A 14469-nucleotide genomic window follows, 5' to 3' on the forward strand; every position below is an offset into this window, starting at 1 on the left:
TCGGCGAACAAAATGGGGAAGCTACTTGCGTGGCAATTAAGGAATAGAAAGAAACAAAATGTGATCAATAAATTAGTAGTGGAGGATAATGTTATAGAAGACCCAGATGAAATAGAAAACAGGTTTATTAAATTTTTTGAAAAGTTATACGAAAGAGGAGAAGAGGATAGCTCAGAAATAAAAAACTACTTGGATCAATATGGTAGGAAGTTTTTCACAGAAGAGGATTGTGCACAATTGAATAAGGAGGTGACAGTTGACGAGATTAAGGAGGCTATCAGCAAGATGAAGAATGGAAAAGCCCCTGGACCGGATGGTCTGCCCTCAAAATACTATAAAAAGCTGGTAGAATTATTAGCACCTGTGCTTAAGGAGGTTATAAATAATATTTTCCAAGAGGGGAGGATCCTTGGATCCTGGAAAGAAGCATATATTACGTTAATCCCAAAAAATGAAAATGAAAAAACAGACATAAAAAACTATAGGCCAATTTCACTGCTGAATGGCGATTATAAGATCTTCGCGGACATTATGGCAAATAGACTTAAGAAACATCTAAAGAAATACATCCATAAAGACCAGGCAGGATTCCTCCCCGGCAGACAGCAGAAGGATAACGTCCGGCACGTTTTAGACATTATTGAGTATTTGGAGGCGAGGCCAGATATACCAGCGGCCCTTATCTTTATTGATGCAGAAAAAGCCTTCGATTGTGTATCTTGGGAATTTTTATTACAAAACCTTGAAAAAGCAGGAATAGTGGGCCCTTATCTGAAGGCTATTAAGGCAATATATTCAGACCAACAGGCTAGGCTGATTATTAACAACAATTTGTCCAAACATTTCTCGATTATGAAAGGTACGAGGCAGGGCTGCCCTTTGTCACCCTTGTTGTTTATTTTGGTCTTAGAAACAGCGGCAAATAAAATCAGAGAGACCTCAACCATTAGAGGAATAAGAGTTGGAGAGAAGGAATTCAAATTAAAGGCCTATGCCGATGATTTGGTCCTATCCGTAGAGAACCCAGTAGAGAGTAGTAGTAGAGCTGTAGAACTTCTGGAAGATTTCGGTAAACTGTCTGGATTCAAATTAAACAAGAAGAAAACAAAAATAATAATAAAGAATTTGGCTGAACAGGAGAAACTACGGTTGGAACAAAAGATTGATATTAAAGTAGTGAATAAAGTGAAATATCTGGGAATATGGTTATCCCCGAAAAATATCAACCTGGTGGAGGATAACTATAATAAGATCTGGAAAGAAATTAAGAAAGATATGGACACTTGGCACAGACTGAAATTGTCTTGGACAGGGAGGATGGCATCGATTAAGATGTGTATCCTCCCGAGACTGCTATTTTTGTTTCAGAACATACCAGTTATTAAAGGTTCCGCCTGCTTTAAGAACTGGCAAAAGATTCTGTCCAATTTTATATGGCAAGGAAAAAAAGCCAGAGTGAAGCTGAAATATTTGACAGATGCTAGAGAGAGAGGCGGCTTTGCAATACCAAATGTGAGACTCTATTATGAGGCAGCCTGCCTATGTTGGACAAAGGACTGGGCCACCCTGAGGGACACAGACCTATTAGACCTAGAAGGATTTGATTTAAGATTAGGGTGGCATGCCTATCTGTGGCAGGAGAAGGGTAAAGTGCATAGAGGCTTCTCCAATCACATAATTAGAGGTCCCCTATTAGAAGTTTGGAATAAGAATAAAAAACTGATTGAAAAAAGCACCCCCTGGTGGCTCTCCCCAGTTGACATTATTAAAGTAAAGAAACCAAATATGACAGGTGTAAGATGGACGTATGAAGATCTCTTAGTCAAATCAGAAGGAGGGTGGAAGTTAAGAACATACGATGAGCTGAAAGGTAGGATTAAGGAATGGTTTCACTTTCATCAAATTAATGCACTGTGGCGTGAACATAAGAGACGGGGAATGGGAGAAAAAAAGTCCAGATTCCAAGTGGAAATTCTAGAGAGTGATAATAAACTCCTCTCCAAAATGTATAAGCAACTATTGGAATGTGATACTAAAGAGGATGTGGTGAAAGGAGTTATGGTCAAATGGGCCAGAGACATAGGACATGAGATAGGATATGATAAATGGCAGAATCTCTGGAAGAAGGGCATGAGATTTACAGCGTGTGCCGCCCTGCGTGAGAATTTGGACAAAATGATGTACCGTTGGTACCTGACTCCGGCAAAACTAGGGAGAATGTATAGAAATGTAGACAATACTTGCTGGAGATGTAAAGAGAAAGTGGGGACCTTCTTCCATATCTGGTGGACCTGTGATGAGGTGAAGGGGTTTTGGGGACAAATTTATGAGGAATTAAAGAAAATCTTGAAGTATAACTTCCCCAAGAAACCCGAAGCGTTCCTCCTAGGTATGATTGGGGAGGAAATAAAAAACACAGACCAGACTTTCTTCCAATATGCCACAGCTGCGGCGAGGATTTTAATAGCAATAAAATGGAAATCCACCGATATACCAACGATAGGAGAGTGGCAGGTGAAGCTATTTCAATATATAGAATTGGCAAGATTAACACAACGCATTAGGCAAGGCAATAGTGTAAAACTGAAAGATGATTGGACTAAATTTTTAAACTATATTGAGAACAATCTGAGAATTAATAAATTAACAGTAGACAATAATTAACTCCTATGACGTGTAAAGATATAATTAGAATAACTGCAGAAGATATTTGAGATTACATAATCCTATGCTGAGGTAAATGGAAGTCAAATGTATGCATGTGTAAGGCTTAAAACTTCTTTTCTTTCTTTCTTCTATTCCGCAATCTCGTTGCTTGTTCCCGTTTCTCTTTTTTTTTCTCTTTCTCTTTTTATATCTTATCTTTTTTTTTTTCTCTCTTTACTTTTGAAATGGATATATGTAACCTTATTACCTTATTTTTAACCGTGATGACTTGGATATATGTAGTACTTCTTATTGATCTGTATATATGTGTGTATTTTTCTTAAATAAAGGAAAAAATTTTAATAAAAAAAAAATAGAAGCAAGCAATTAAAAAAAAAAAAAAAAAGACACCAGCAAATCAAAAGGGCTTGCCGGAACAGTGTAAGAGCAACCACTGGGGTAGTAGCAACCAACCAATACACCTACCTAACATTTAAATAAAGTCTGTGTCTACTGCACATTTTTAATCAGAAAATAGTGGAAAGTAAAAATAAATAAATAAATAAATAAATGCAAATAGTGGCAGAATATTAAAATTCAACATTTTAATAAATAACTTTGAATGAGGTAATAACAATATTATTCCCTAACACTTGTAGGAACCTGTACTCGAGTTTGCTTATTTCCTCTATCCATCCAAACCATGTTCCTTTTGTGTTATGGCTTTTTAGATTGTAAGTCTGAGGGCAAGGACTGTCTCTTTTAAGTGATTTATAAGTTGCTCTGGGAGTATTTTTGGCTTAAGAACAAACCAATTTTATAAATAAATAAATAGATGATTGATAGCTAGATAGAGAGATAGATGATAGATAGATAATAATGATGATGGTGGAAGGAAGGGTTGGCTATGGCAGAGGTGCCTTGTTGGAAGCAGAGGGATCACATACACTTTGGAGGCTTCAGTTATACCCATGGAAAGTTCCGTGACCATAGAATTACCACTAGTAAAGGTAATGGGACCCCTGACCATTAGGTCCAGTTGCGGACGACTCTGGGGTTGTGGCGCTCATCTCGCTTTACTGGCCGAGGGAGCCGGCGCACAGCTTCCGGGTCATGTGGCCAGCATGACTAAGCCGCTTCTGGTGTACAAGAGCAGCACACGGAAACGCCGTTTATCTTCCCGCCAGAGCGGTACCTATTTATCTACTTGCACTTTGATGTGCTTTCGAACTGCTAGGTTGGCAGGAGCAGGGACCGAGCAACAGGAGCTCACCCCATCGCGGGGATTCGAACCGCCAACCTTCTGATCGGCAAGTCCTAGGCTCTGTGGTTTAACCCAGATATTCTAGGGGAGAACTGCATCTACCTGTTCCTAAGCTGCTTTGTTATGCCAACTACATACTATGCCCTAACCTGATGAATCTTCCAGTAAGGACCTAACACTCCTAATGACAAAAAAGACCCAGACGTGCATGTGTGTGTGCACGTGCGCACGCGCGCACAAACACACACACACACATACATACACAGAGCCAGCCAGCCAGCACTGAAAACCCTAGTATACTGGGAGGGACCTTCCCAGGCCAGCCTCCAGGGTTTTCCTAGAAGGAGTGGAGAGCAGAGCTGAAATCACCCCCAACCCTTGAGAGTGTTGGTGCCAGAAGGTCCAAGCCCAGGCGGCTGATAAATGATGGAGCACATGACTCTAGAGCAGGGTGGTCCAATGCATGGCCCAAGGGTCGCATGCAACCTTTGGGGCCCTTATGTGGCTCTTGGCAACATTTGATACACCCCCCCCCAGCCCTCATGCTGCCTTCCCAAAGCTGGGTAAGTGTGGCACTGGGCTTTGGGAAGGAGGCATGAGTGCTCTGGTTGGGTCCTAGTGTTCTCTTGCCTAGCTAGCACTTTCTCAGCTTTGGGAAGGAGAAGGGAGGGCTCTAGGACCCTGCCAGAGCCTTGAACCTCCTTTCCAAAGCTCAGAATATGCATTTCTATTCTTATTCAAGTAATTCTCTCTCTCTCTCTCTCTCTCTCTCTCTCTCTCTCTCTCACACACACACACACACACACACACACACACACAGAGAGAGAGAGAGAGAGAGAGAGAGGAGAGATTTTCTTGGTTTACAAAAGTTACGTGCATTGTCACTTTTCTCAGATTGTGAAGTCTTTTCTAAATATCAGTTACAAATGGTGTGACACATTAGTGTTGTATACAGAAATGTCTGATCTTTCTAGCTTTTGACCTCTGCCCCTGTCTCTGCCTTTGGATCATGCACAATTCCTGACTGCTCTCTTGCGTTTGACCTCAAATTCACCTTGACTTTGCTATTGAACTCCTCTTGTGACTGGTGGTAGTTGTTGTTCCTGCTGCTGTGTTTTCAGAGATTGAAACCAAACCTAGCTAGAGTAGGACGCCATCTCACGCCCTGCTCTGATCAGTGTGAGCTGGCAAGGTTTTGGAAGCAGTGGATCATTCACCTCTACCCCCTCCTCTCTAAACTACCAATGAACTTGTGCTGTGTTCATAGATGTTCATGGCCAGTTCATTAAGGTAGTCATTATACAACATTAAATCTCTGCACTACATTTTCCTGGAGCACTGCAAAAATAGTATCTGTAATGAGTGCCAATGGCCATGTTAATCAAATAACTTATATGCGCTTCTCACGTAGGCACAATTTGATGAAAGCATGAAGTCTATTGCTTTTAGAATACAAAGTATTCAGACTAGATTAATTACTTATTGTCCATCCGTCCCCCCCATAGATTTGAAAATGCTTTTTCTTTACATCCTTCAAGAAAAATACCCAGATTGTATAGCAACAGTACAGCAGCACAAGGTATCATTTTTAATGATCGGTTTTGTCAAAAGACAAATTGGCTGTTTAACTTCAGCTAAGAGGTTCTGCAGCACTGTGGCACTCTCTAGTGGCCAAAGGGAAAGAGAGGTTTAATCATTTCTCTCTGTCAATGAAAGACTCAGCCGAGAGCACAGAACAAAAGCATGGATTATGGAATATTGATCGCTGCTGTTGTTGGCTTGGCTTGCTGTTTGAAAAGACAGACAATATCAGTAGCTGAGATCAATGAAATTGGGCTTTGCTTAGCCATTTTTCATGTCAACAAGACATGTTTATCTATCCGGCTTACTATTGTACAATATCAGAATAGACGGCAAAATTATAACATATCCTAAGTCTGGACTGCAAGTTGCTGCAAGGCTACACAGTCTTTTAATAAATCTGTGAACTGTTGTTGGTTTTGTCCCACTAGTGGCCAACCTCTTGGCAAGTATATCACAAATCCAGCTTAAAGTATGTGGCGCTTAGGTGCCCTGACTTGCTGTGCTTCTAGGGGTGCAAACCTGCTGCTATGACATAGCCAGGCCTGTAGAATTTTCTGCTCCTATCCAATTGCATTACATAGGAAGCCTCAGTCAGATCAATGGTCCATCTAGCTCTGTACTGAACACTGGAATGTGAGAGCATGCTTTGTTTTTTACTGGGCAATTAGGAAAACTACTGACACCTTGCTATGTTACCTATACAATAGTAAAAATTGAAATTAAAGTACATCACTCTACTTTCCATTCCCCGGTGGTTACAGGCCTAAGGTAAGTCCTCTAGGAATCAGTCTCATGTTGAACGCAAGTAGGACTTGCACATCTGTAAAACCTGCAATAATCGAGCTAAAGTAAGATTGGTTGAAGCCTTGGGGTTGTACTAATTTGCAGGAGTAGAGTACCCAGAAAAACAAGGATCTTTGTAGTACAGAGATATATCACTCTGGTTAAAGCATGTGTGGAGAAGAACCTTCTGCCCTCCAGATGTTGCTCAATTGCAAATTGCATCATACGTGGCCATTGACCATGCTTGCTGGTGCTGATGGCAATTGTAGTCGATCAGCATCTGGAGGGTCAAAGCTTCCCTATGCCTGGGATAAAGGAACCAAAGGTTGATGCCTATGATACAAGCAATAAGACCCATTTCGTAGCCATGTTATGCCTTCTATATATTCACAATATGTGGTGTACGTAGTGTTGGTGGAAAGGAAATACCTCTGGTGGTGGGGCATGTTCTCTTCCTACTTGGGTAGTTTGTCCACCTTTGTTCCTCACCCTGCACTCAGCTGTCCCTGTGATTCCTAGAAGCTGTCAGCATGTGAAAGTGGCCATGCGTCTGGAAATGGCTTTTACTGGCCAGACGAGGGTAGCCAATGGGTCTCAAAGCCTCAGTGAGTTAGGGACTTCCTGCATGCAAAGGCAGGCTCTGGCAGACTGAGCAGACCCATCCAACAGTCAAGAAGGCAGTTATTGTACATGCTTGTAGAGGGAAACTAGGGGCACATGGGGCTCATCAACCTGAGAAGGTAGCCCATCTAGGAGAAGGAAAGCTCTGATCCTAAATCCCCAGAGTCTTGTGACTATACTCATTTGTGAGAAAAACTGCAGGAGTAAACCCCGAGGATGGTGCCTTGTGGGACATCTTTGGGAGAAGTAAAGGAGTAAACCCTACACAAATCTGGAGTGGGGTCCCTAAGATAGATGGATGGTGTCTTGTACACCTTCTTCAGGCAACTCTTGCAGCCAAACTGGTGTCAACAGTGCTGCTATGCTTTCCTTTGGACTACAACAGTGAGGCCATGAGTAGGGCCTTATAATCTGAGCATTCCAGGCTTGCACCCCAGAGAGGTCACTTCAGTGCTGCTAACACAGCAAAAACAACATGGGAGGCAGCAGTTTTGAGATGATGATGATGATTATGATGATGATGATGATGATGATGATGATGATGATGATACCGATGCAGCCAAAGCGGTTTGACTTCACCCCTGGAAGCACATTCCTTTGTCTCACAAGACAGACAGATGCCAATACAACAGATGTGAGGTGTGTTAGTCTGCGAGTTGGTGACTGGCCCAAGTTAGGAAGTGAGCAAAAACAATGGGAAATGACTTTAAAATATGGAACTGTACATGCCCAGAATACCTTATTTCATGAATCTCTTACTGGGGGGAGACCCTATTTTGAGAACTGCACCAGAGCTCCCAACCACTTCAGTTAAGCCTTGGAAGAGAGGCCTGTTTGTACTTCCTAAACTAGGAGTATGCAGAGTCCCCTGGCTTCTGCTTTCCATGGATTTATTTGATTCTGCAGGGAAAGTTTTTGTCTATCTTTTTAGAGAGACAGAACCTTCAGTTTTATATTGCAGGATATATCTCTTTCCATAAAATTTAATTAGAATCTTCAACTGAGGATCAAACTAGATTAACATGATACTTTTAGGATTTGCACTAACACCCACTTGTCTTTAGTGGTAAGAACAGCTTTGCTATCAATGATGAAATTATTTGCGATCTTGCCCAGTTGCTTAATAAAGGCAAGGGCACTTTCATTTATTCCAGTGCTGTCCTGCAGAACACCTACCTGGACAAAAAGCAAGCGTCTTCTATTATGGTTGCGAATGGCCCCAGAAGAAATGCACATGAATGTAATGGTGGGGTCAACAAAACAGCTCAGTTGTTGTTGTTGTTTAGTCGTTTAGTCGTGTCCGACTCTTCGTGACCCCATGGACCAGAGAACGCCAGGCACCTCTGTCCTCCACTGCCTCCCGCAGTTTGGTCAAACTCATGCTGGTAACCTCGAAAACACTATCCAACCATCTCGTCCTCTGCCGTCCCCTTCTCCTTGTGCCCTCCATCTTTCCCAACATCAGGGTCTTCTCCAGGGAGTCTTCTCTTCTCATGAGGTGGCCAAAGTACTGGAGCCTCAGCTTCACAATCTGTCCTTCCAGTGAGCACTCAGGGTTGATTTCCTTCAGTATGGAGAGGTTTGATCTTCTTGCAGTCCATGAGACTCTCAAGAGTCTCCTCCAGCACCATAATTCAAAAGCATCAATTCTTCGGCGAAACAGCTCAGTACCTAGTGCTTAAAGGTAAAGGTAAAGGTACCCCTGCCCGTACGGGCCAGTCTTGACAGACTCTGGGGTTGTGCGCCCATCTCACTTAAGAGGCCAGGGGCCAGCGCTGTCCGGAGACACTTCCGGGTCACGTGGCCAGCGTGACAAAGCTGCATCTGGCGAGCCAGAGCCGCACACGGAAACGCCATTTTACCTTCCCGCTGGTAAGCGGTCCCTATTTATCTACTTGCACCCGGAGGTGCTTTCGAACTGCTAGGTTGGCAGGCGCTGGGACCGAGCAGCGGGAGCGCACCCCGCCGCAGGGATTCGAACCGCCGACCTTTCGATCGGCAAGTCCTAGGCGCTGAGGCTTTAACCCACAGGTGCTTAAGTCCTCCCAAATCTTTGATGAAGATTCAGATGCAGTTCTGTAACTTGGAAACAATGGTATAAAGTTACAGTACTAGCTAGATTAGTTTCAGTTCTGCTCTAAATGGAGGTGGTAAATTATGGAGAGAATTCTGTTTGTTGATTTGTTTATTCATTCATCTGTCATTATAATTTATTTTCCACTGTGCATCCTACTATCATCCCAGGACATGTTACAGAAAAAAGGCCAATCTCCAATAAAGCAGCAAATTGTTAAATGAAGGATAGCTCAGTTGGTAGAGTAGGAGACTCTTAACCTCAGGGTTGTGGGTTTGAGCCCCATGTTGGGCAAAAGATTCCTGCGTTGCAGGGGGTTGGACTAGATGATCCTTGTTGTCCCTTCCAACTCTGCTATTCTATGATTCTATTATTAATATGCATCAAAAATATCTATACACAACAGACAGCAGCTCCATTTCATAACTCACAGCATATCCTATTTGACTCCCACAAAAGTCCAGGTGAATAAATGGGTTTTCAGCTGACAAAAAAAAAAACAAAACATTTACAGGGCTAGGCAGAACGTAGGGAAGGGAGTTCCATAGCTGAGACAACACCACTGAAAAGACCTGGGTCTCCACAAAATGTGCTTGTCATCAACAGGATGATCAGGAGAGCTTTCCTATTGATCTTATTACCTGGGCAGGCCAATATAGGAAGGCCTGATGCTAGAGAGGGGCCAGATGGCATCTAAGGGGCCCACTGTCTGCCCTCCCTCCAGGACTCCAACAGGGAAGATGCTGCCGCCACATCAGCTCCTTGCTGCCCACATGCTGAGCACATCTGTCCAGGCAAGCCCTGGGAACCCAACAACTGGAAGACCATGAAGATCGTGGGGTGATTCAGCCACCTGACTCTAGAATGTGATGACTACCTGCTTGCTCAATCACTTGGCTGCACTCCTCCCTGCTAGGACCCAGAGTAGCAACTGCACTTTTAAATGGGAGCATTGCAGGTTCCTTATGTGGAGGCCAGCCACCATCAAACTGGGTTACGTGACAGCAGACATGAATGGCCACAGCACATGAGAGCTGAGCTTGCACTTGTTCCTGTGCAAAAGCACCATCTTGCTCACTTCTGAATTTTCCTTGCTGGTATTGTTGCAAATGCTATTCCTGTTTCCTGGAAATCCTCTCTGGCAGTGCTTGTCCTTAGCAGCAAGAGAAGGAAGATGTGGGCTTTCCTGCCCTTCTGGCAGGGCCAGAGCAAGAAAGACAAGGGTGGGGTACAAAATGCTTTATTTTTATGTCAGTTGTGTACCATTGATGTTAGAGACAAGCCATGGTTGTTATGGTGGCCATGAAGTTCTGAGCTGGCCTTGAGGGCTAGAAACTTACTTTTTTAAAAAACAAAAAGCAACGTACGCTCAGAGACTGGGTCCCAGTGGCAGCTGGTGGACCCTGGACATAGTGGCGCTTTTTGGAAGCCAAAAAGATTCCAGAGGTGCAAATAGGCCCCCAAGGCATAGCCAAGTTGTTCTGGCTTTCTTCCCATCCTCTTCCCTTGCAAAGATTCTGTGGACACTTAAGCTTTGCAGTTGTACAAATAATTAGCACTTAACTGAAAACTGTTTTGCGTTGTTTTGGAAGGGAATTCCTTCTGTCATAGTTACTTCTCTTGGGGGGGGGGGGGGAGACAGCGAAATTAACCAGGCTGCCCCTGCCCCTGCCTCCAGCTCATTCACTTTTATGCCCTCTTAAGAACATAAGAAGAGTCGCTGGTCTCATCCAGACCAGTATCCTGTTCTCAATGCTCTGCCAGATGCCCATGGGAAGCCTGCAAACAGGGTCTGGGCGCAACAGCACGCTGCCTACCTGCACCTCCCAGCAATTGGTGTTCAGAGGTATCCTCTCTCTGACAGTGGAGGTTGAAGACTTGCTCCATCATGGCTAGTAGCCATTAATATCCTTATCCTCCATAAATTTGTCTAATTCTGTTTTAAAGCCACCCACACCCTGTGTCTAATGTAACCCTTACTGAGCTCTTATATTGCCTTTTAAATGGAGTGGCAGGCTTCCAACCCCACCCCCACCCCTGGGTCTCCACTCACATATGCTTGGACTTTAAAACAAGGAGCAAGCTTGCCTAGGATCAAAGTTTCCAACTTCCTTCTATGTAGGCTTTTTAAGCTCTAACCAGAGAATCCAAAAGAACAATAGACTTCCCCAAGCCAATGTCTTATTTCAGACAGGATCTTGGACCTCAGTTTGCTTATTCGACCCTCCTAGCCTCAATAGACAGGATTGGTGGGAAAAGGGAAGAGTCCAAGCAGGGCTGAGCAACTGGACCCTGATTCCTCTAATGGACCAACGTCCACTGGGAAATATTACATCAAGGTGTGGACGTCAATCCAGTTCCGTAATTGCTCCAGTCCAAACAGCTTGCATCAGCATCACTTAATGAATATGTGACAATAAGAAGTTCAAACATTTGGGTTTCATTGAAAAATATAGAATTCTTGACTATGAGCTTATTTTTCTATGACTCCTCTGAGGTTTAGTGCCTTGGCTTGGCTATTTTGAAAATATAGCCCTTTTAGTTCATTGGGGTGCACTTATATGGAATAGCAGAAGACTTTGCCCACTTGTGCAAATCTGTGCCTGTCACACCCATGTGCACTGAATTTAATGTGTAGTGATGTCCCTGCAGTTAGAGCCCCAAGTGCTTAGGTCTGATAACTTACTATCCTTACCCTAATATGGGCAGTATGCTTTGAGATATATATGTTAGGCTTTATGTATGTGGACATCACAATGTTGTGTTGCATCTTACATAGCTGAGCCCAAGTGCACAGGGCCCATGTAGAGTGATCACAGTCCTGCTGCCTGTTGTACATTCAGCATACTTGGGCATGGTTGTGTTAAAAGGGCAAAAGTCTGCTTGCTTCCCTGGAGTTTGTTCATTTTTTTAAAAGAACAATTCATTCTTTATACTTCCTTGTAGCACAAGGTTATTGTTTCCCACCCAGCCTTCTCTTGCATCAGAGCAGACAATGTCAGGCACCCAACTGACTCTGAGATTTCCAAAGAAGAAACATGGTTTGTCACAAAGCCATTTGGCTTTTGACCAGTTAGTACACTGTCTCATAGCAAAAGCAGATAATTATTTGGTATACAGGGTCGTTTTTTATTCCCTTAAGTTTCTGAGTCATCTAATTGCTAGCATTTGTCAGGTGAATTTTTTATTTTATTTTAAATAGAAGCATAGTGCAAGAAAAAAATAATAACCAATTGGTAGCACGTAGATGCACATTTTGATTGCCAACACATTTTCTGTCTTAGTTAGAGGCCCTGGGGATTTAGGAGAATATCAAGTTTGGATCCACTGAGCACTGCAAGTTAGGATTTGGGTAGCGTGGCAAACCTTTGTGTCATCTGGCACGGTGCCATTCTGCATAATACATGCTTTCAATCAACCCACTGAAGAAGCTTAAAAACTATGTGTGAATTGCTTTTGAATAAAGAATAGGGAGTCATTCTCTACACACAGTGAATAAAAATGCAAATAAGATGTATCTTCTTCCTCTTCGAACTGCACAAAACTATGCTATATGAACATTCCAAGCCCTCCCTTTTCCTTGCCTGGATTGGCTGATGATTTCCAAAACATCAAGGCTAGCAATTGAATGACTGAAATATAATAGGTGGTGATGCGTTTTCCACACATAAAGCACTCTGTTCCTCTAAAGCCTCCGCTGGCTCCTCTAAGCAGCACTACAGCCACAGTTCCTTTAGCACTGCTCGACTCTACTGGATCAGAATGGTAAGAAGCGATTTGGTTTTTAGCAGCCTAAGAAAAAATATTACAAGCTAGACAGGGATATGATGTATAGAACTTGCTAGTGAAAACAGCAGAGTGCAGTTATTTAAACCAAGCTGCAAGTGGCTAACAGTATCACTATCAATATGCTATTGGAGGGGGAAGGCAAGTTGGTGACAAATATCTCTGGCACTGATAATATACAGTTTAACAAAAGCCTTTCTAATGAGAAGATTGCTGTTTAAAAGGAATCTTGATTCAGAAGAGCAGGTGTGTAGGTGTTCTCAGTAACATAGTCAGGTATAATTTGGTAGATTCGGATGTAAATAAAACAAGTGTTCCAAGAACAGCGCTGGTGTAGATTTATTTCTCGTGGCTTAATGGCATCTATTGATTTTGCTACCTTCATATGACTTTGAGTGGATGAATTTTGTATTCTTGCCATTTGTAATATGTTAAACCATAAAGCGAAGTATTCCAGTAAGTAGACAAATGCAGCTTAGGGTGTGTAAATGTTTTTAAAATTGGCAAACAAACAAACAAAACCCCCAAACCCCAGAGCAGTAAAAGTATCTTCCACACTGCAAGAAATGCTTGCCTGTTTTCTTTCAAAACAAATCTTTAGACTCTTTGGTGTAAAATAATTACTAGGGGCAGGAGAAAGAAAATTGCATTGCCTTCATTGTAAGCTTTTGGATCCACCCTAACTGGAATAGGAAAACACAGGATTTCTTCATTAAATATGCAATGAAGGCAGTCTTCCGTATGAAAATTTAACCCTTTATTTTAAAAATTTATTTGAATAAAATATGATCATGAAATAGTAAGAGCACCAAGGCAGAAGAAATACAAAGCACAAACATTTAGCAGAAAGCACTAAAATGTGCTTATTGGACAGCTGACAATATATTATTCTCTTTGTCATTTAAATGAAAGAAGAAAATATGTGGCATGTTTTTTAAATGTGCAGGATGTATCAAGCAAACCACCAGATAAAATAAATATCTTAAAGATTTTTTTGCCTCTGATGCAAGTGCATGTGTGCAGACACTTATACACATAATTCCAGGTGTGGTTTCAGTAGATTCCAGGAATGCAGTGCCGAATAAATTAGCTGGCATTTGTCAAGGTATGGCTGGATTTAAGAGTGGATGTAGTAGAAGAAGGGAAACAGATAATAAAAAAGCTGTTGGAATGCCAACATGTTGTTTTGGCAGAAGCTAAGCCCTTCTGACTGTTTACTCGAAGTGAATAAAGCCTGCTTTGAATGTTTAAGAATCCTATCTTTCTTGAAGGATTTAAATTTTCTGCTTGCATAGTAGACCCTAACACAGTGAGATTAGAATGTTTTACAGTAGTGCTTTCCCAAAAATATTGTACTTGGTCATTGTACTAAGTGTTGTGCTAAGATCAACCAGTAATGTTAAAATAAATGTTGAGCGTAAAGTTGAAGTGAAATGATTTTTAAGCTAAGCTAAAGTGAACTGTGACCTCAAGACTCCAAGCCTATAACACTTGCCTGAGAGAAAGCCTCATTGAACTCAATGAAGCTTACGTCTTCTTTGAATTAATATCTATTTTTATGGATACTTGTCCAAAGATATACAGTGGTACCTCGGGTTAAGAACTTAATTCGTTCTGGAGGTCCGTTCTTAACCTGAAACTGTTCTTAACCTGAAGCACCACTTTAGCTAATGGGGCCTCCTGCTGCCACCGCACCGCTGGAGCATGATTT

At 42.3% G+C, this 14469-nt stretch overlaps 1 protein-coding gene across 2 annotated transcripts in view; it reads left to right on the plus strand.

The window, feature by feature from the left end:
* The window catches only part of PLD5 (phospholipase D family member 5), a 109427-nt gene that overhangs the window by 26412 nt on the left and 68546 nt on the right, over window positions 1-14469 (plus strand). The window contains exon 1 of one of the 2 annotated variants that reach the window (XM_081905825.1): window positions 12635-12737. The exons of the other annotated variant lie outside the window; for it this stretch is intronic. Within the exon in view, the coding sequence (XP_081761951.1) occupies window positions 12735-12737 (3 nt within the window). The 5' untranslated portion in view covers window positions 12635-12734. Of the gene's footprint in view, window positions 1-12634; window positions 12738-14469 lie in introns of those variants that run through there. 2 annotated transcript variants of the gene reach the window in all.

The sequence above is a fragment of the Podarcis melisellensis genome (assembly GCF_964234715.1).
Source record: "Podarcis melisellensis genome assembly, chromosome: 3".
Classification (NCBI taxonomy): Eukaryota; Metazoa; Chordata; class Lepidosauria; order Squamata; family Lacertidae; genus Podarcis; species Podarcis melisellensis.